The sequence below is a fragment of the Cryptomeria japonica genome, chromosome 8 (assembly GCF_030272615.1).
Source record: "Cryptomeria japonica chromosome 8, Sugi_1.0, whole genome shotgun sequence".
Classification (NCBI taxonomy): domain Eukaryota; kingdom Viridiplantae; phylum Streptophyta; class Pinopsida; order Cupressales; family Cupressaceae; genus Cryptomeria; species Cryptomeria japonica.
The window spans coordinates 739301169-739323290 of NC_081412.1; the positions used below are offsets into that span (position 1 = coordinate 739301169).

General features: G+C 37.2%; 1 protein-coding gene across 2 annotated transcripts in view; it reads right to left on the minus strand.

Moving 5' to 3' along the window:
• Positions 1-1050: 1050 nt before the first annotated feature.
• The window catches only part of LOC131061447 (protein SUBSTANDARD STARCH GRAIN 4, chloroplastic), a 277450-nt gene continuing 256378 nt past the window's right edge, over positions 1051-22122 (minus strand). For both annotated transcript variants that reach the window (XM_057995142.2, XM_057995140.2), the window contains one exon: positions 1051-1589. In XM_057995142.2, coding sequence (XP_057851125.2) covers positions 1437-1589 — 153 coding nt within the window. In that variant the 3' untranslated portion in view covers positions 1051-1436. The remainder of the gene's footprint in view (positions 1590-22122) is intronic.

Sequence of the window (22122 nt, forward strand, 5' to 3'; positions counted from 1 at the left end):
TTGTGTTCTACTTGTGTTACATGGTAGTTAAATTTCATGTGAATGTTTATATGTAATGAATATGTTTTGGGATTATGCTCTTTTGTTATCAAGTTGAAAAAGTAAAAGTTTGATGTTATACTAGTTTGCAGCCCCCCCTCCCCCCTGTTAGTATAACTGTGTTCTTAACACTCTTGGTCTTGACTACCTTGTGGCCTCTTCTTGCCTTTATTGGGATCTAAGGGGATGAATCACTCAAATCTTGCTTGATTTATTTTAAGGTAGAGATCCCAAATGTTTACGGCTTTATTTGACAAAATAAATGCATGAATTAATAATAGAGATGGCAATGCATATCAAATACAACAGTAGAATATATCTTTATTCACATATGAAATTATTACAAAATAAGGCCAAAGATGGCTTGCCAAGGATTAGAGTCTATCCAATTAGATCACACTACTTTCCTTGCTAAGAAGAACAGTGATTGTCAGCCAACCGATACTTATAACTACCCAGAGTTGACAAACAATTAATACATAGTTGGATAACCAATATTATCAAAACATAGTAATAGACATTGTACACTGAATACAAACTATGGTGAAGGTGGAACAATGGATTGGTAGATAAAGACTGTCAACATACATATACATTGTCTAACGAATGGAATCAGGGCTCATGAATTTATAGATCAAACCTTAAATAATTCAAGTCAAATGGCCAGGTCTGCTTGTGAAGTTGAATGGTTCTAAGTGAGCTCAGGTCTTGCTAAGTGCTAGACCTCCAACACTATTAAGGAATAAGCTAGAATTGTGCCTTAAATGACTTTGGTGGAATTGATACACCTCAACCCTTGACTTTCAGCCAAAGAGATATCAGCTTAGATTTGTGCTCCTCAATTGGGTTGTAAACAACCTGGGTTTGACATAGAACCCTCTCAGACAAAAAATAGTCAGGTCCATTTATTGTCATGCAATTTTAAAGCACTAAAATTCAGTTTTCTACACTTGTTCTCAGTTCAGAAATCAAGGAAAAAGAACTAAAGTTTTAGAAATGGTACTTAGCAAATTGAGATTGGCAAAACTTAAATGCATTTCAAGAGCAAACAATATCGAAATACTACGATTGTAACTTTGATATGATACAAGGAATTTCATTGATAATGATAGAATATTTCTTTAGGTACCAATGGCAGGATTTCGAACACATCTTTCTTTTGGTAGTATACTTACATAAGGATATGTTACATGAATGAAGGCTCAGTTTTGAGCTTTCAAAAAAATAATGGAGGGTTACATGGACATCAATACTATAGGAGCTGTTGTAAAAGCTTTATGTTCAGGATAATTACATATTTCTATATGATGTAGATGAGAAGAAGCAAGAATTTGTATTTAATTTAGCAGACACATTGACATTGAATGAAGCTTCTTTAATCCAATTCAACTTGAATATCAATTCTGGGATGTTGCAGTGTATTGAAAGAGCAATCGGTTTCCTGTAGGAGGGGTGGACTGAAAAAGAATCCTCAACCTGCTGGTAAGTTGGTATAGCAGAGTCCATTGGGTGGCCATTTCTGACTCCTTGAGCTGTCTTACAACAGATGCCTGCAAATACAAATATTGGATAATTAATAAAGCAATGTGTAGTTTAATGAATGATCTTTAAAAACAAAAGAAACTATATCATTCTTTTATGGCCATCTAATTAGCGTCAAAGCTTAATCTATTAAACTAACCATAAAAGTACAACCAGTTCCCAAAATTCAGAGTAAATAGTTATTGGCCTTGTATTTCTGTGGTTTTTTTAGCTTCATCTGCATTTTGCATCTCAAGCTTTGACTCGTCTTCAACTTAGATCACTAGTCACTACAGGGAAATTTAGTTTGGACCTTGCATTTTGGACCTCAAGCTTTGACAAATATTGGATAATTAATAAAGCAATGTGTAGTTTAATGAATGATCTTTAAACACAAAAGAAACTATATCATTCTTTTATGGCCATCTAATTAGTGTCAAAGCTTAATCTATTAAACTAACCATAAAAGTACAACCAGTTCCCAAAATTCAGAGTAAATAGTTATTGGCCTTGTATTTCTGTGGTTTTTTAAGCTTCATCTGCATTTTGGACCTCAAGCTTTGACTCGTGTCTTCAACTTAGATCACTAGTCACTACAGGGAAATTTAACCCCTAAAACATTTTAGCAGCTATATATGATAATAATGTTTCCAAGGGTCACCTCATCTCTCTGCCAGCCACCCCTTCCTTGAATGCCAACATTCCATGTTCTTGATCTGCAATTCAAGGTTTTACATGGTGCATTTGAGAGCTCCCCATGGATAAATTTCCCATTGCTCTCCCAGTGGGGAAAATATCTTGACCTTACAATCAGACTATTGTCATGGCAGTTAATTGAATTCATTCAGGTGTCTTGTTTGGTAGTACTCTCCCTGCTTCTGAGGTCTCCAAGAACTCCACTGGCATTGAGCCATAGGCATCATCTTCATTCAGAGCCATTTGTTGGGTTTTAGGTTAGGGATGAGAATCTAATTCTTTGTCAAACTCATGGTCTCTAAGGTAAATGACATTGCTGCTTCTTTGCAGGAAAATCATACTGTAACCAATTAGGACTTTCCTTCAGGATTTCTTAAGGCCCAATCTTCCAAAAAAATTCTTTCTGGGGCTGCTAACTCTTCTAAGAGTCAGGTTGGACTTAGTGTTAAGAAAACTGGCTCAAATCTTAAGGATGAGATTGGTGTGGAATTAAAAGGAAGGAAGTTATAATTTGATCCTAATACTCTTATCAGTATCATGCAAGCAAACGATTTGCAGGCAGGTCTTTTGAAAAGGAGGGTCATTTGAAAATTAAGGTATAAATCATACCTTAAGTTGAATTTGATTCAAATGAAGGAGTTGATAGTTGGGGAAACATCTTGAAATCCCATGCACTAATTAGTAATTGCAATTTTAAGGGTTTCTAGCCAAATTTAAACATTTCACGTGAGTGGTCGCCAGAGCATTGGAAACAGATGGTGAAGGCAAGGGTTGATATCTTTCCTCATGCACATGGATTCTTTATTAGTACATGTGGACTGGGGAATGACAAAAATTTGCTTCTTACATCACGGAAATGATTCTTTGATGATTACGTCTTGTGTTGGAAGCCATGGTATCCCTCTTTTGATCATCTGCTTGATTCCTATTCTTTGATTCTTGTTTGGGCACATCTTGTTGGCTTGATGATGATTGTAATGTATTCATCATTTGTTGTCATTGATGAAACACTCTCACACACATATGATTATATTCACTAATGGTGTAACTTCAATTGTTTACTCTGTCAACCAATATGTCAGAGGTTATACCAAGAGGTTTATCTCTAACTAGTACTTTGTGTCAACCAGTATGTGCATAAGAGACAGTCTGTGATTATACTAAGTCGGCATCAAGACGAAGATCAAGATGGAGATCAAGCAGAGATTTAAGGACAACGGTTCATATGTTTTATTCAAACCGGTATTTGGTAATTTTGTGATGAGTTACCACATTTCGTGATGAGTTATCAGCACTGACTGCTTGGCGGTAATTTTTGTGATGAGTTATGATCACTTGTCCAGATACACTACACCTTGGAAATTGTGTTACGATTTCTTAAGGCTGACATGAAATCGTAAGGTCTATATATTGACATCGCAATGAATTATTTGATATAGTGAAAAGTGTTATGGTATGTGCGAAAGGAAAAAGAGTTAAGTTGCAGAGTATGAAGGAGAGCAGTGTTGAATATGTTTAGAAGGATCTGATTAAGCAAGTATTGTGCTACTCAAAAACAGATCAAACCATTCTTGTTGTTTTCTAACCATTACAGCAAAATCAAATCCCCTAACCGGGTAAGCTCTAACAAGCTTCAATGTATAAATCCTTTAACAGGGGGATCCATTAGTTTGGATTCTGAAATCCTCCATCGAGGTTACTCCTAACAGGGTACTACCTTTAACAGGGTATAAGCTTCTAATCAAGCTTTGGGATCTCTAACAAGATTCGCTCCTAGCAGAGCACTTTGTAGACCTTAACCGGTCAGTTATCTATTACAACAGATAGTTAACTTGTGAGTTCCATCTCACCGTGGTTTTTACCTACTTGGGTTTTCCACGTACAAACACTTGTGTTATGGTGGATGCTTTACTTTTTGTGGATGGTGTTATATCATTTTGGATTGCATGCATTGTGTTTAAAAGCTTTGTTAAGTTCATCTACTGGTTAGTGTTTGAAGTAGTTATATTATTGGTGTCACTGATTCACCCCCCCCTCAATGCTTTTCAAGTCCATCAATTGGTATCAGAGCCTAACTTCTTTGAAGCCTAATTGCATAGAAGGGAGCCTTGAAACCACCATGGAGGACATGAGCTACTTCGAGATGGCTAGAAGCTAGCAGAAATGAACTTGAAACCCTTAGGGTCGAACTGAAAGCTTCACAAATCAAGAGGAGAGAGCTAACTGAACAACTATTAGAGATATCTGATAATAGTTTTTCAGATGAAGCCAATATTGATGCTTTAGCAGAGGAAGTTGAAAAGTTAAATGGTGAGAAATTGAATCTGAGGAGAGAGCTAGAAGGTCTCACTATCCGCATGAGTCGGGAATTGGAAGCCAGAAGAGCTGTTGAAGATCTTATCAAGGAAAGAAATCAAGAGATCACAAAGATCAAATGGGAAAGTGTCACTATGCATGAGCATTTGATTGCTGAAAGAGAAGAAAAGGAGAACCTACAACTAGATCTTGAACTGGCATCATCTCTGAGAGAGAACATGTCAAAGCATAATGAAGATCTCATCAAATAGCTTACTGAAGCCGATGAGAAATTGGAGAAGTTCGGCAGAAGCTCTACCATGTTGGAAGAACAAATTCAATCACAAAGAATGAAGGGTGATATCTCTGGGCTTGGTTTTCACACAACTGAAAAATGTGAATCCTCTGGTACAAAGAGCAACAATCCTAAGAATAAATCTGCTCCTAAGATCAACAAGCCTACCGGTAAGGTCTTTAAACTTGTTTGTTTTGTTTGCCATAAACCTGGTCACACTGCAAATGTTTGTAGAGACAAACCTAACAGAAATGCAAGTTACAATACTAATGCTAGGTATGTGTCCAAGAAATTTGAAGGTCATTGCTTCACATGTGGAATGTATGGACATAGACCTGTTGAGTGCAGATATGGAGCAAACAATCTTGTACCACACATGCAAGTTACAATACTAATGCTAGGTATGTGTCCAAGAAATTTGAAGGTCGTTGCTTCACATGTGGAATGTATGGACATAGATCTCTTGAGTGCAGATATGCAGCAAACAATCCTGTACCACACATGCATCCAAGACCAAATGGTGACCGGATGAGGTATTTTGACAACTGGGTAAACCTGAACTAGCAAAGACCCTACGGCAACTGGTTTAGTCCATTTGAAATGGAAAAGGTAACAAATGTTATTTGCACCATCTGTAATAACTTTGGTCTTGTGGCTATGAACTGCAGAAGAAGAACAGGAAGAGGAAATGCAGAACCTTGGAGATCATCTAGTATGGTTTGTTATCACTGTAACAAACCGAGGCACTTAGCAAAATTTTGTAGATCGAGAAATAGCAAACCGGTCAACTCTTCTAAGGATCAGAATGGAAAGCAGAAAGTTAATGTTGAAGAAACTAGAGAGGAAATGAATCGGATTTGGAAGAAGAAAAGTGATGACTCACTTGGAGAAGAAACTGTTCCTTCACCCAGTGAAGAGAACCCTGCACTGGTAACTTAAGTCTTTTTTAATATGGCTAAGGGGAGCTTAACAGTTAAAATATCTCTGGACCCCTTGAGAAAAATGAGCGGAAAAAGAATTTTGAAACATGAAATTTTAATAACTTTTTGTTAATATGTTATCAATCGGTTTTCCCCTTGAGCGGTGAAATTAGGGTTTGTAACCCTAAATGGGTGAGCATTTAATGCAGTAAGTAAAAAGGATAGAAGCGAGTTTTACTTTGTCATTTTTACCCTAACGCATTTGAGAAAGAAATTTGGAGCACTTGCTGAGCTGAGAAATATTGTTTTGCTGTAAATTGTCGAATTGTTTCGTGATTTGTGAAATTAAGCTGAATTGAAGGTTGCAAAAGGTCGAACTGGTGTGCACTTGGGCATTTCAACTGGTAAACAGGGCAATGTGCGCGAAACAAGGTATTTCTTTGAACATACTACTTCGAATCTTGTTCATCTGGAATGGCATCAACTTCAAAGTCTGCAGAGAGGTTAATGATTACTTCTGAGCCTATGGAAGTTGTAGAGGCAGAACAAATTGTGTCGTATAATGCATTGTCACAAGTTCTGAGTGGAGTTGTGATCAAAGGTGATTTGTCTAGTTACATTGACTACAAAATAGAAGATTTAGGATCTCTATACATTTATACACAGTTGAAATCACTTTGTGATAAGAAAGGAAATATTGAAACAAAGTATGCTAGGGTTTTCGAAAAGGATTTTCATAATGCCGCTTACTTTCTTGAAGATTTTGAGGATGAATATATCAAAATCATTTTGAGTCAAGTTCATGGAGAGAATATGTATTTAGAGAGAACTCACACAATACTAAGGAAGCCATTCAGGCTGTAATTGGTTATTTCTCAACCGGTGAAGTACCTGTTCTAAGAAGAATTTCAAAAGACATGGTATTCCCTTTAACCGGTTCTACTTCTGATAAGCGTGCCTTTTCTATCAACAATATTAGAGACCCTGCAGTAAAACTAGCAGCAATGGTAATAGGCTACCGAGTAGACTTAATAGTGTTCCATCTGCAGCAATTCATACTGCTCACAGAATGATTGTTGATATGCAAATTATGATCTTTGTGAAGCCATCAGAAGGCAATTATTTCAGAATTTGCAATCAGTTAAAAAGGATAACAGTCAAAAATTCAAATATGGTCAGCTATGGGTCGGATTATTCTTCTATTTTCAGAACTTTCTACCAAGAATTGGAGACATTGAGTGGTCAAAGGACTCACCGGTCTCGGCACAAATTAAGAACAGCATCAAGGCAATAAAGAATACTTTCCCTGCTGCCATGAACAAATATTTTAATGAGTTCCAAAAGAAAATGAGTATGAGAATGAGACTACTAGAAGAAGTGGTAAAGAACTTTGAAAAGGATATAATCTTCACCGTTACCACTGATTTTTGCCTGATGCAAGCAATTGAGCCAAGAGAGGAAGAAATGGACGATATGAGCTATGAAGTAAACTATGACCTACTGGTTTGTTATGCTAATACCCTATTAGCATCACCTAAAGACAAAAAGAAGGCAAAATTGGACATTGTGGTAGTCCAAGATGAACCTGCACAAACAAGTAGTGCACCTGTTAAAAGTGCAAAAGGAAAGATTAAAACATCTGATGAAGCATCTCCAGCAAAAAAGAGTACTAGGGTTACTCGGAGTGTCCTAACAAAAAAAAAACCAGAACCCAAAGTATATACTAGGAGACAAAGAAGAGAGGCAGAAAATTAATTTTGCAACCAGAGTTTGAGGGAAAGGATTCTGATGAAGAACCAAAGAAGCCAAAAGCAACCGGCAGAACATCCGAGAAGGTTAAGGAAGTGCCAAAGGCAACTGTGCCTATTGATATAGCATCCTTCAAACCAAAAACCCATTTTGAAAGAACAATGAAGACACTAAGGAGGAATAGGTTTGACAATGTAAAAGAGCATTTTGATTCCTTCACTGAGAATGAGAAAGAACAAGTGATGTCATTACAGTAGATATCCACATGAACTAGAAAAGGATATCTCAAATTCTTTGTACACTATTCTTTTGAATAAATGGGAGGAAGCTATTAAATTAGAAAAAGAAATCATTGATGAGGTATTTCTACAATATTTCTCTGAATTTTCTAAAGATGATATTAGTGCCTTAGTTGCTCGATACAAATCTCAGTTTACATTCAAAGCAAGAAGACTGAAGTTACTCAGTGGAAAGAAGACAATTGTTGAAACTGAGACCCATCAAATAGCCTGTGAAATCAGAAGGATGGAAGAACTCATCCAATCCTCTATGAATGAGGATAATGTTGTTGATGATGTTAATAAACTGGAAATGGATAAAGAGGAGATTATTCAACCTGATGAGGTCTACCCTCTCAAGAAAAAAGGATGACTCCATTATTCATGTTGTTGTTGATGTTCAGGACACCATTGACCTATCTGGAGATAACACCGCACCAGATATGGAGCCTCCTACAACTGTTGATGTACAGGTTACCTTAGTCGAACAACCGACAACTCAACTAAAAGTGGACAATCCACCGGCAACAGAACAACTGGAGAAACCCCAATCTCCACTGGTCATTCAAGACATTCAAAAGGAGCCTACTGAAACTATTGTCACACAGTCCTCTGAAAAGGAAACAAAGAAGAATACAGAGAAAGCTATCATTAAGGTTGTATCCCCTGAACCGGCAAAGCATAAACAACTTGATGAAGATGATGATGATTCTCTAAGTATCTCAGGACCTATCGATATGAAAAATTTGAGCGCATCAGAAATGATGAAGATTGCAAATGTCATGCAATCTAGAGTGCATAAGAAGAGATTGAAAGAGCAAAGGGTTGAAGCTGAAACAATTCAGACTGCAGTAGATATTTTATCTGGTCTACTACCGGAAACATCTACAGCACATCTATTTACACCCATTAGCAAACTTGGTCAGTTAGTTGCAGATGCATCTGATCATATCAAGTCACTAGAAGATGCTACTCAACTGTATGCTAAAAAGAGTCACAAGAAGAAATATGGAGAAAATTTGGCAAAAGATATTGATAGTGGCAAAATGGCTCTATCACACAATAAAAGTCTGTTGAGTAAAGCTATTGAAACGGGAGGAAAGTATCTTGCTTCTACCTCTAATGTTACTTTCTTTTATTCTGACATTTCAAAGAGTCAAATTGAAACAGAGCAAGAAATGGAAAAGATATGCAAGGCATATGTCCCACTCTAGGACTCCATACATGCCTATAGCAAATCTATAGATAATTTGCATCACAGATTGGACATCTATGATAATGAGAAGGCAAAGAGACTCTAATCTCTTAAAGAACTCAAAAGTCAGCTCACATCACAGGTAAACATACTTCAGAGAGCCCACTCCAATGCAGAAGCTATCCTTGCAACTCCTGAAACTCGCACACTAGACTCAATGGAAGAATTTCATTCACAGCTGCTGTCTACATTTGAGTATACTGAGAACATATTGGAATCATGGGAAAATGCTCTGTCTCAGATGAAGAAGAGCTACAATGCTATTTTTATGAGATTAGCTAATGCATGAACTTTTAAGTTATTGTTGTATATGTTGAACACTTTGATACAAATTTTATATATATATATATATATATTTTACTTTTTCAATTTGGCATTGTTGTCAAAGGGGGAGTAGAAATATGTGTTTTTTAAAATTTTGTAGAATGTATGCATTAAGGGGGAGCATGAGTATATGTGTAAATTTGTTGTGTATGCACGCTTAACGGTATTATTGTAAAATTTTCTAAGTGTTGTCATCAATGCCAAAGGGGGAGATTGTTGGCTTGATGATGATTGTAATGTATTCATCATTTGTTGTCATTGATGAAACACTCTCACACACACATGATTATATTGACTACCGGTGTAACTTCAATTGTTTACTCTGTCAACCGATATGTTAGGTTATACCAAGAGGTTTATCTCTAACCGGTACTTTGTGTCAACCGGTATGTGCATAAGAGACAGTCTGTGATTATACTAAGTCGGCATCAAGACAAAGATCAAGATGGAGATTAAGCAGAGATTTAAGGACAACAGTTCATATGATTTATTCAAACCGGTATTTGATTGCTCCAACCGGTATTTGGTAATTTTGTGATGAGTTATGATCACTTGTCTGGATACACTACACCTTGGAAATTGTGTTATGATTTCTTAAGGCCGACACGAAATCATAAGGTCTATATATTGACATCGCAATGAATTATTTGATATAGTGAAAAGTGTTATGGTATGTGCGAAAGGAAAAAGAGTTAAGTTGCAGAGTATGAAGGAGACCAGTGTTGAATATGTTTAGAAGGATCTGATTAAGCAAGTACTGTGCTACTCAAAACAGATCAAACCATTCTTGTTGTTTTCTAACCATTACAACAGAATCAAACCCCCTAACCGGGTAAGCTCTAACAAGCTTCAATGTATAAATCCTTTAGTAGGGTGATCCATTAGTTTGGATTCTGAAATGCTCCACCGAGGTTACTCCTAACAGGGTACTACCTTTAACAGGGTATAAGCTTCTAATCAAGCTTTGGGATCTCTAACAAGATTCGCTCCTAGCAGAGCACTTTATAGACCTTAACCAGTCAATTATCTATTACTGCAGATAGTTAACTTGTGAGTTCCATTTCACCTTGGGTTTTCCACGTACAAACACTTGTGTTATGGTGGATGCTTTACTTTTTGTGGATGCTGTTATATCATTTTGGATTGCATGCATTGTGTTTAAAAGCTTTGTTAAGTTCATCTACCAGTTAGTGTTTGAAGTAGTTTTATTATTGGTGTCACTGATTCACACCCCCCCCCCACTCAGTGCTTTTCAAGTCCATCACATCTTCCATATTTGCCTTTGCAATTTTGGTTTGCTTCTAGACTAAGAGTAATTGGTGACTCTTCAAAGAAATTCTTGGGAGAGTATCCTTAACCTTTGAGTACTCCTGCACTCCCGCACTAATGAAAATTTGGGTTGAAATGGATTTGGATAAGGGATTACTAGATGCAATCACCTAAAACAATGGTAGAACATTCCTTTAAGTGTTGCACTTGTTTTTTTTATGGCCATTTTGCTTTTCATTTCCTGAAAACAGGCATTTTCATTCAAAGAATCTAGGAGGAAGTTTTCTTTTGAAGCTACTTCGTGGCAGAGGGTTGAGGCTTATCATAGAAAGACCTCTTGAAAAAAGGAGAAAGGAGACTTTGCCAGCTCCTAGTATGCAGAAGGCATTAAAGACATTATTTGCTTAAGGTTTCCTGCACTAGTTTCAGATAAAGATGAGATGGTTTGACAATCACCTTCTTTAGTCAAGGATGAGTTAGAGGTGTGTGTTGATTGTCCTCCCTCTATACTAAAGTTGAGTAATCTTTCCCTCAATGAGAATCATAGCAGGTTTTTGGTTAACTAATGAGCGACTCCTTGGTTAAGAATCCTGAAGTGTAGGCAGTGGTTCAAAAGAATAAATCTTCCTCTCAAAAAGATAAGGACTAATGCAAAATGACACTCTGATCCAAAGTTAAGAAGGTATAGTGGGGGTTTTGTGTTGATTTTTGGTTTAGTATGTTCTTACCTTTCAAGCTTAGAGGCTTTAGGTAAAGTATCAGACAAGTTATTAGAAGGTTGTGAATGTTACAATGTATTAATTTTTAGCAGTTCAACGTGATGGATTAAAGTTGAAATGGCTGCAATATAACATTTTGTAAAGCAAGAAAGGGCTGCAAAAGAGGACTGGTGCATCTAAAAGTGCTTATTTTTACAGTTGTGGTTATGTATAATCATGATGTTTGCTCTCAGATACAAAACATCAACATGAAAATCAAATACCAGAACTAGAAAAATATGAAAATAACAAGCTGATAAAAATGAGTGGCTAGGGCTATGGAGAAATAACATTAAAAAAAATTGAGTTGACAACTGGAAGGGGTTATATATGTTAATAATGAAGGCATTACATAGGAGAAGTTCAATGTTATAGAAGACTGATTGTAATATTCAAGTCAAGTTATACTAAAAAATATCTTTACATCGTGACCCTTGTCTAAAATACATGTACAATTCAAGACCATAGTTAGCAGCTTCTTGCTGAGTGCTTGCCAAAACCAATTCAAGGCAAGTTTTTTGAGAGGTAACTCAGAGTTTTCTGGCAAGTTTTTGACAATTTACAGAAAGTTTTTGGTGAGTATTCACTAGGCACTCGACAAGCTTGAGCCCTGGACTCATGTCACATGTGACAAATGTGGATTAAACCATAATTACAAGCCTCGGACTCACCTCAGACCCAGCAAGCTGATTTTTGACTCAGACTCAGACTAAGCACCCAGACTCGGCCGAGACTCGGCAAATTGAAAAACCCAACAAATTCAAAGATTTTTACCGATTTTAGACTTCTTTCATGCATTTTTTAATAAATAACCATTAAAGACACAATAATCTCATCAAATAGAAGCACATACACAAGTTTACATTGATTACATAAGTATAAATGCAAATTTTAGGCTTGCGTTGAAGGAAATAAGCTAAACTAAAATACACATTACAAATATAGATAGTGTCAAATGTCTACAAAATTCATGGAATATGAAATCCACGTCATCAAAAGTTCAAAACATATATCAAGTTCAACATAAAAGCTAGAGCCTAGAAGTCTAAGGCTCAGAGGAGCCAATATCAATCGACCCTGCAACTGTCCTACGTGTGCAACTAAGATAGGTCCTAGAACGTTTTGTGGCCATGAGCTCTGCCTGTGTCTGAGGCTCAGGCTCACGCTTAGTGACATCCATATTCTCATCTACATCATCCTCGAGGAACAAAACATATTAACCCTTTTTTTCATTTAAAATAATCATTTTATTTTAGTTTAACTTATTATTTCCTAGTTGTACGACAGAGTCTAACCCACGGGACTCGGTGAGTCTGCCGAGTTTGACAGACTCAGCGAGTCTGCCATAACTCAGCCCTACTCGGCCGAGTCCGAGTCCAGAGGGCGACCCGCCTCTGGACTTTGCAAGTCTTGCCAAGACTCGCAGAGTCTTGTAACACTGGAGTAAATAGGTAGAGCCGAAATCACTGCTTGAAGCATAACTAATCTACCAGCCCATAAAAGCCACTTCCCCTTCCAAAAGTTTGTGTTCTGATCCATCTTTAGCTTTAGAGGGTCCCAAAGCTTAGTGTTCCTCAGTCCTCTGTCAATTGGAATGCCCAAATGTATGCATGGGAGTGTTCCTGTTCTGTAGTTGAGAATTCTTAGGATCTTAGCCTGTATGAGGCTAGGAGAGGAGAAAAAGAAAACTTCTGATTTTTCTTTGTTACTTATTTGTCCTGAGGCCTTTCCAAAGGATTCCAGAAGCAATTTTAATTGCGTTGCTTCCTTAACTTTTGCTACGCCCAACAGAAGATTATCATCTACAAATTGCTGGTGTGTGACAACATAATTTGTGGTTACTTTGACTCCCTCTAGAAGGTTGTTAGATTGTCTTGATTTAATTGCCCTCCCTAAAGCTTCCGCCATTATAATATACAGAAATGATGATATGGGATCTCCTTGTCAGATGCCCCTTGAACAAGAAAAGAAACTTGTTGGCTTTCCATTTATCAAGATTGAAAATTTGGGTGTAGAAATGCATTCATAGACCCAGTTGATCCATTTTTTGTCAAAACCAAAAGCTTACATAATTTTGCAAAGGAACCGCCAATCTACATTATCATAAGCTTTTGAAATATCTAACTTGATTATCATACCTGGTCTATTCGTGCTTTGAAGAGTGTGGATGGCTTCTTGAGCCACAATGACCCCATCAAGAATTGAACGGCCACAGACAAATCCAATCTGCTCATCTGATATAATGTAGTTCATAACGGGCTTCATTCTGTTTGTCATGACTTTTGAGAGGATTTTGTAAACTGTGGTGCATAGCGAGATAGGTCTGAAATCCCCTAGGTTAGATGCTTTCTCTTTTTTTGGAATGAGAGCTATAAACGAATTGTTAAGGATTTTGTAAATTGTGGTGCATAGCGAGATAGGTCTGAAATCCCCTAGGTTAGATGCTTTCTCCTTTTTGGAATGAGAGATAGGTCTGAAATCCCCCAAGATTTTGATGTGAGCAATTTAGGACAAAAGAGAAGCGACCCTTTCCATGATAACGAACGACATGAGGAGATTTCCGGTCACAAAAAGGACGACACACCAATTCCTGATAACACAAGAACTAATGAGGAAACTTTTGTTCCCAAAAGGGATGACGTAGAAATTTTCAAGACTAAATCTAATGACGACACAAGAAAGAGTATGAGAAGAGATCAAAATCATACTAGAATGCAAACTCATGGTTATACAAGAATAAATCATGTTGATAATCCTATCACAGCTCTTACACAACAAATACAAATGCTGCAAACATAGATTCAAGATATGCAGAGAGGAATTGTTCGAAGATATTCGCTTCAAGAGATTTGTCCTTACCCATTTGACAGAAATCTAAACATGATACCATTTCCTACAAGTTGTGAAACTCCCAGATATGATAAATATAATGGAAGCACTGATCCCCAGGATCATATACGAGAATTTTGCACAATGAGTATGGAGTTTGCACATAAGGATACATACCTGATGAGATCATTTACAAAGAGCTTATGTGGACTAGCTATGGAATGGTTCTCCAAACTTGCACCTGGAATTAGATCATTCACAGAATTGGTGGTTAAGTTTGTTTCACAATACTCTTACAACATTCAACATGAGGTCACAATGCTCGACCTATGTAATACTAAACAAAAGAGTGGAGAACCTTTCATGATGTTTCTACAAAGATGGAGATGGTTAGCTTCACGATATCCTCGTACAGTGCCAGAATACAAGAAAATAGACATATTCATCGACAACCTAAACGGACAAATGAGTTATCATCTAAAAATGCAATGCCATGAAAATTTTGAAAAGATGATTGATAATGGAATCATAATGGAGGAAGCCATAGTAAAGAAGGGTGAGTTGAAGCTATACAAAGAGGGAGTTAATCCTCCTAACCACAATACTAGCAACAACAACAATGATAAGCCAGAATTTTGGAATAGAAATCGAAATGTCGTCAATGATGGGATAGTGGATAACAACAATGTAAAACCAAAGCAACTGGTTTTCAATTTATCCAGTCACTTGGCAGCAGCTCAACAAAACAATAATCACCAAAAATCAACTTTCAACAATTTCTTTCGAAAGAAATTTACAAACATTGGTGAACCACATGGGTCAGCATTAAAGATGCTTCTCGCAAACAAGTTGATTACTTTGCCAGAAGGAAGAAACTTCGAACCTCAAGTGAAACCCTCTTGGTGGAATGACAACCATTATTGCGATTTTCATCGAAACAAGGGACACCACACGGATAATTGTCAGCGGTTGAAACATGTCATCCAAGATTTGATTGATAATGGAGTGATAATTGCGGATGGACATACGACAAACGAATCTCATACAGCTTTCAAAACTCCACTTCTAAACTATGAGAAGGGTGAATCATTAGCAGCACATAATGGTAAGGGTAAAGCAAAGGTGAACTATGCTCATGCATATGACAATGTGGTAAATGTGATTGTGGTTAAAGAAAAACAACATCAAGAACCTGCTCATGCTATCACAAGAAGCAAAGCCAAAGTTGTTTTGTCGGGTCCTACAACTAACACGTCATCCACTTCAAAACAATACAGTCTAGTGGATCAACTAAAAAAAACTCTCGCGCAAATATCCATCTTAGAACTTTTAAATCTTTTACCTGCACACAAAGAAATTCTTGAAAGAGCATTAGTAGACACAACAACGTCCAAAGATCTTGATATAGATCAATTCCAAACCATGGTGGGACACCTCACAAACCCTCACTGCTTATCATTCATTGAAGAAGACAACAAGTCCTTGCAACATCCCCATAACGCTCCCTTGCATATTGAAGTCCTCATTCGCAAGATGCGCGTTAAACGTGTCCTCATAGATGGAGGAGCTGGCTTAAACATTTGCTCATTCAGTCTTGTCCGTGCTCTAGGTTATTCTGAAGATGCAGTGGATCCCCGAAAAAAGATCACAATCAAAACATATGATGAAGAAGAGTGTTCCTTCAAAGGAATTGTGATATTACCCATTAGAGTGGGACCTTTGCAAAAAGACACAACATGCCAAGTTCTAGACTTGCATTTATCATACAACATACTCTTGGGAAGACCCTAGGTGCATGACATACAAGCTATTCCATCAACATATCATCAGTGCTTGCAATTTCCCTACAATGGGTAGGAAATCACGATCTCAGCAGCTTCAAATCCATTCCAGTACTATAGTAATCTAAAACCAACTCAAGAGGTCATTGTTCCTCATAATAGGGGGGCATTGTCTTCAAACACACAATCCAAAGAAAAATCATTTGCCTCAATTTTGTCAATATGGAAAAACAAATGCAGCTAAGAGATCGAGGGGACGGAGAATATTCACTATCACAATTACCACTTTCTCCTAAATCCTATGGAAAATCATCAAACTCTAAACAACAACCAATTGTGAAACATCTTCCAATATTTGATGGAGCATTTGTTAGTGTTGGGACCTTATCAGAAGAAACAAAAGACATAGACATGCTACAATGGCTATACAAGGCTGATAAAGTCCAACAAAAGATCAACAGTGTCAGAATACCTACAAAAAAATATGGAAAAGGATTTAACATCCTTCAAAAAATGAGATACACTGGAACAGGTCTTGTAGGAAAAAGAAAAGAAGGTATCTCAAAACCTATCCAACCTCATACTCAGCAGGCTACAGACAAATCAGGCTTTGGGTATGGACAAGTTACTCTTCAAGAGGACACATCTTCTAGCCAACAACAAGATGAACATGAAAACAGACAAGAACAACTTGCAATTGAAAGGGAAGAAACATCTGTCAAGCAACGAGAACAAACAAACATGAAATGGCAAAAGAAGAAAGCTTCTAATCAACAGGAAAAACAAACAAGAGGTTGGTACAAATCAAGGAAAGCTGATAGCAAGGTTGACAGAACTCAATATCAACCCAGACGAAGTTGAATATGAGAGAAGAAAAGATATAGCAAGAAAAACAGAAGAAACAAATCAAAAGCTATATGAACAAATCTGCAAATTGCAAGCTGCAAGTGAGACAGATTCTAATGAATGGGAATGGGATTCCTATCATTCTGAACAATCATCTGAAGAAACTTGCTTTCAAGAAGATGTAGGTGTCGATGTAATTCATGTGTATGTAGGGCAAACATTAGGAACTCGCCCACTTGAATTAGAATCACATTCAGTTGACTTGGAATTAATCGAGGACAATCAGGAGATACTTATGAGAGGTCATTCTGATGAGAGTATCATTTTAGACATTGAAATACCTATCAAAAACTTTGACATCTCTATCATGACCCTTAATACCCTCGAAGCATCTCAACCTGAGGACCCCTTACCTCTAATCCATCCTAAACTTATTGACTGGGAAAATGAAAGACATATTGCCATTGATACCTTTCCTAATGACCATGCCATATCCTTACATCTTAATGCAATCGAACCCGCAACAACTTTCACCAGGAATTTCAACAACGCATCTTCTAGTCAAGTGGGTGCCAAATCTCTCAGTCGCAAAAGAGAAAATGAAGAAAAAAATATCAGGTCTACTGCTGAAAACCATTTATTGGCAACATTAGACTGAGAAAAAGTAAAAAGAAAGGACACATCTAACAATGAAAACCTCCTCGAGGCACCGGAAGATGGGAGATTTGACACCTTACCTAAATACTATCAAGAAAGGTCATCCATTTTGATCGAACCAACAAAGGAAGTTAACATTGGTTCAACAGAGCAACCAAAGATCCTACATTCAGCAACTTCTCTATCAGAGCAAGAAATGTAGCAATATATGGAATTCTTCAAACGAAGGCAAATCAATTTCGCCTAGTCATATGCAGACATGCCAGGGTTGGATCTAGATCTTATTATGCATCACTTAAATGTCAATCCAGGAGCCAAACCCGTTAAATAGAAATTAAGGAAGATGCATCCTCATATCGCTCTTCTCCTCAAAGCAAAACTAATGAAATTATTGGACGTGGAATTTATCAGACCTGTAACATATCCTCAATGGGTATCAAACATTGTTTCTGTTTCCAAACCAGATAAAAGTCCAAAGGATGACTTTCCTTTGCCTAACATTGACATCATTGTGGATTTAACTGTTGGACACTCCATGTTTTCTCTAATGGATGGTTTCTCCGGATACAATCAAATTAAAATAGAACTTGAAGATCAAGAAAAGCCAACTTTCACATGTCCATGGTGTACTTTCTGTTGGACCGTCATGCCATTTGGACTAAAGAATGCAGGTGCTACATATCAGAGGGCTATGACAATGATATTCCATGACATGATCCATACATTCATGGAAGACTATGTGGATGACATATTGGCAAAATCATACAACAAAGAAGAACATATAGGAATACTGGAAAAGGTCTTTGACCGGTTAGAACAATACAAGCTACGACTCAATCCCAAGAAATGTGCCTTTGGTATTACTTCAGGCAAGCTATTGGGATACATTGTTTCAGCTAGAGGTATCGAAGTAGACCCAGCTAAGGTCAAAGCAATCATGGAAATGGCATCTCCCAAGAATATCAGTCAACTTAGATCACTCCAAGGTAGACTGCAGTCAATCAAAAAATTTGTTTCTCAGCTAGCAGATAAATGTCAACCATTTACTCATTTGTTGCACAAGAATGTTAATTTCAAATGGGATAATCAATGTGAGGACGCATTCAACAAGATCAAAGACTATCTCATGCAACCACCCGTCCTAATGTCACCAATTCCAGGAAAGTTGTTGTTACTATATGTATCAACCACAGAAGTATCATTAGGAATTATACTTGCACAACAAGATAATGAAGGAAAAGAACAAGCCATCTACTACATCAGCAGAACATTAGTGGGATACGAGCTCAACTATTCACCAATAGAAAAAGAATGTTTGGCAGTAGTGTTTGCTTCTCAAAAATTGAGCCACTATCTACTATCTCACTCCATCAAGTTGATTGCTAAAATCGACCCATTGAACTATTTGCTCAACAAGGCGACATTAACAGGAAGATTAGCAAAATGGATCATGATCCTAAGCAAGTTTGATATTGAGTATGTGGACAGAAAAGCTATCAAGGGACAAGTCATTGCCAACCAACTAGCAGAGGCACCACTTCAAGATGATTGTCCTTTACACATTGAATTTCTTGATGCTGATATCCTAACGGTCACCACAAAGACATGGCAATTGTACTTTGATGGTTCATATACATAGCATGGATCAGGAGCAGGCATTCTATTCATCACACCACAAGGTCATACAATTCAAAAGGTGTACAAATTAAGCTTTGGATGTACCAACAATATAGCAGAATATGAAGCTTTGGTCACAGAAATCAAAATGGCCATAGAATGGAACATTACACAGCTACAGGTCTTTGGAGACTCTCAGCTCGTCATCAATCAAATCAGTGATGATTATCAAACAAAGGATGAAAAGATAATGCCTTATAAGAAGATGGTTGATGATGTCAAGAAATACTTTGTCAAAATAACTTTTTAGCAGATTCCAAGGAATGACAACAAAGCAATAGACGCCATGGCAACACTTGCTTCTCTACTTCAGACACAAGAAAATCAAGAGCGTTACGAATTCTTGGTGGAAGAGTTGTTTTACCCTACACATAATTGTCCTAATTCCAAAACTATCTGTCACCTTGTTGAGCATGATTCGTCTCGCTATGGCCAAACTTATACATACCTGAAAGATAATATCCTCCCTCCTGAATTGTCAAAGAGCCAAAAGAGAAACTTTATTCGCCAATCTTCCCATTATACAGCGAAAACAGAGAAAAAAAAAATCAAATATGAGAAAAAGTGCAATAAAAATAGATGGTGAAAACACGGCAACAAGAGCTATCTATCAGCTAGCTCTTCCATCTATTAGTTCATGCATCCTTCCGCTTGCATTTCATTTCCATCAGCACTATCCATATCCACAAATGAGCCTTTGTATATACACAAGCATCGCACCTGATTTCTCACCATGGTTTGGATCATTGGTTATATCATAATAAAATTTGTTTCTAGGCTTGGGGAAAAATCCTGCACCTTGCTGGGGGCAAAATCTTCCATCATTTTGAGCTTCATTAAACAGGTAGAGCAATAGTTAGACAACTCTTGCCAAGCGAAACTGAGACACATCCAACGTTGAACACGAGATCAAATTATCAACCATCAAACTATCACATGTCAGTCTAAGCACAACACACTTTTCAATGGATGATATCTTTTGCCTAATGATTTTCGCACTTTAATCAATGATTGTTCAACTTTTATATCTTGATTTTTGCTATCATGATTTCTGAGTGACTCCAGGATGTCTTTGACTAGAGGAACATGATATTTTCTTGTCTACTATCTGTAAATTAACCATTAACATGTGCAAATTTGTCTTAGGACATGATCATCAGAGTATCATCGAAGACATTTTCGATTTGCATATAGAAATGGTTAATATGCCTGCTTTACGCAAGCAACACTCAGGTCACCTTGGTTCAATTATATCTCGATGCTTGTGCTAACTTGCAATATCAAAACCCAAGAAACTAGTGCTCAAGTGATCACGGTTCAATTATACCATCGATGTTTGCACTCACTTCCCACATCTTAAAAGCTCAATGATGACAAAAAAAGCAATAACCCAGTGCTGGTCCGATCGCAGCTTTGCATTTAGCTTGCATTTCATTCTTGCATAGGATCACAAAAGCTCATCTTATCCAAGGCCAAATCTATCGCAAGAATCATCAATGTATCATCATAGGTGTATACACAATCAGATCAATAACTCATCTCTCTCCAAATGTTGTCGACCCAACGCAAATCTTATGCGACTCCCTCACATGTACCAACATCAGCATATCTGAATCTTCCCGCAACAGGATATCAACAAAATGTCAATTCTTTATCCAATCAATCCATCTCATCTGATCCATCCTATCATGTCTTATACAGGATGTATCTTTCCTGGAACTAGACGTTTTGATCAAGTCTTATACAGGATATATCGTTCCTGAAACCAAACGCTTTGATCATCTTTGTCTTATACGGGAGGTGTCATTCCTAAACTAGACTAGATCTCAATTTCATCAATCTTATCAATTCAATCAAGCTCTATCAATCTTCACATCGAGAACCACATCACAGTGATCGAAGAACTCGCACTTTCATCAATCAACGTAGCAGAAACCAAGTCATTTCTAATCCAGAAATCAGTTTCGCAAAAATTCAAACACATCAAAGGTCAATTATCTCAATTGATCTCCTGATGGGGCATCATCGTATCACAATTTATCAACCAATGTTTGGGGCATCCTATCGAACCAATATCACATCAACATCATCAAAATGAGATTATTCTTTGAATCAACGCATCATCACACCTCACTTCAAAGAGGGGCAAAATGTATACACCTAAAAATGGTCTGAAGATATTTAATTAAATAAGCAATTATTTAATTAATCCCCCTTCCCAATTTAATTGAATTCATTAGCAATTTGATTAAATTCCCCCATTCACCTACATATTAATAAATCTAAGGATTTATTTAATAAGTTCATTTCAATAGTCCCCTTTGATTAATTAATCTGAATTAATTAATCCTCCCCCCATTTAATTCATTTCCTTTAATCGCCTAATTAATTAAAACAAATCAATAGCTCCTGACTTCTAATCACCTAACCTATTTCCTTTAATCCTATTATTTGAATTTTTAAATTCAAATTCCCCACATAGCTCCTAACTTCTAATCACCTAACCTAACCACCTCCTAACATAACCCATTCCACCTAATCCCGGGTTTAGCTAGCCCTATCTTATCTTGCACAACCTAACCTCCTATGGGGTGGATATTCTCCCCTTGATACAAATGGCACTTATGCCACATGTCTCCTCCCTTGGACACTTGCCCTCTTATGAGCAAGGTTCCTTGACACTTGTCACCACAGAGATGACATGTGTCCCACCCTCCAACCTCTTCTCCAACCTCCTCCAATTTGACCCTTGATATCTTCAAATTCAATATTGACCATTGATTCCTGCCACCTCACCCCTGGCCTTGGAAATCCTATAAATATCCCCCCATTTTGGAGCACAAAGGATCCCATCTCATATCATTTAAGCATTGTTATTATAGGCAGATTCATCCCATCTAATTCTCATCTCAAGCATTGTTATTATACGCAGA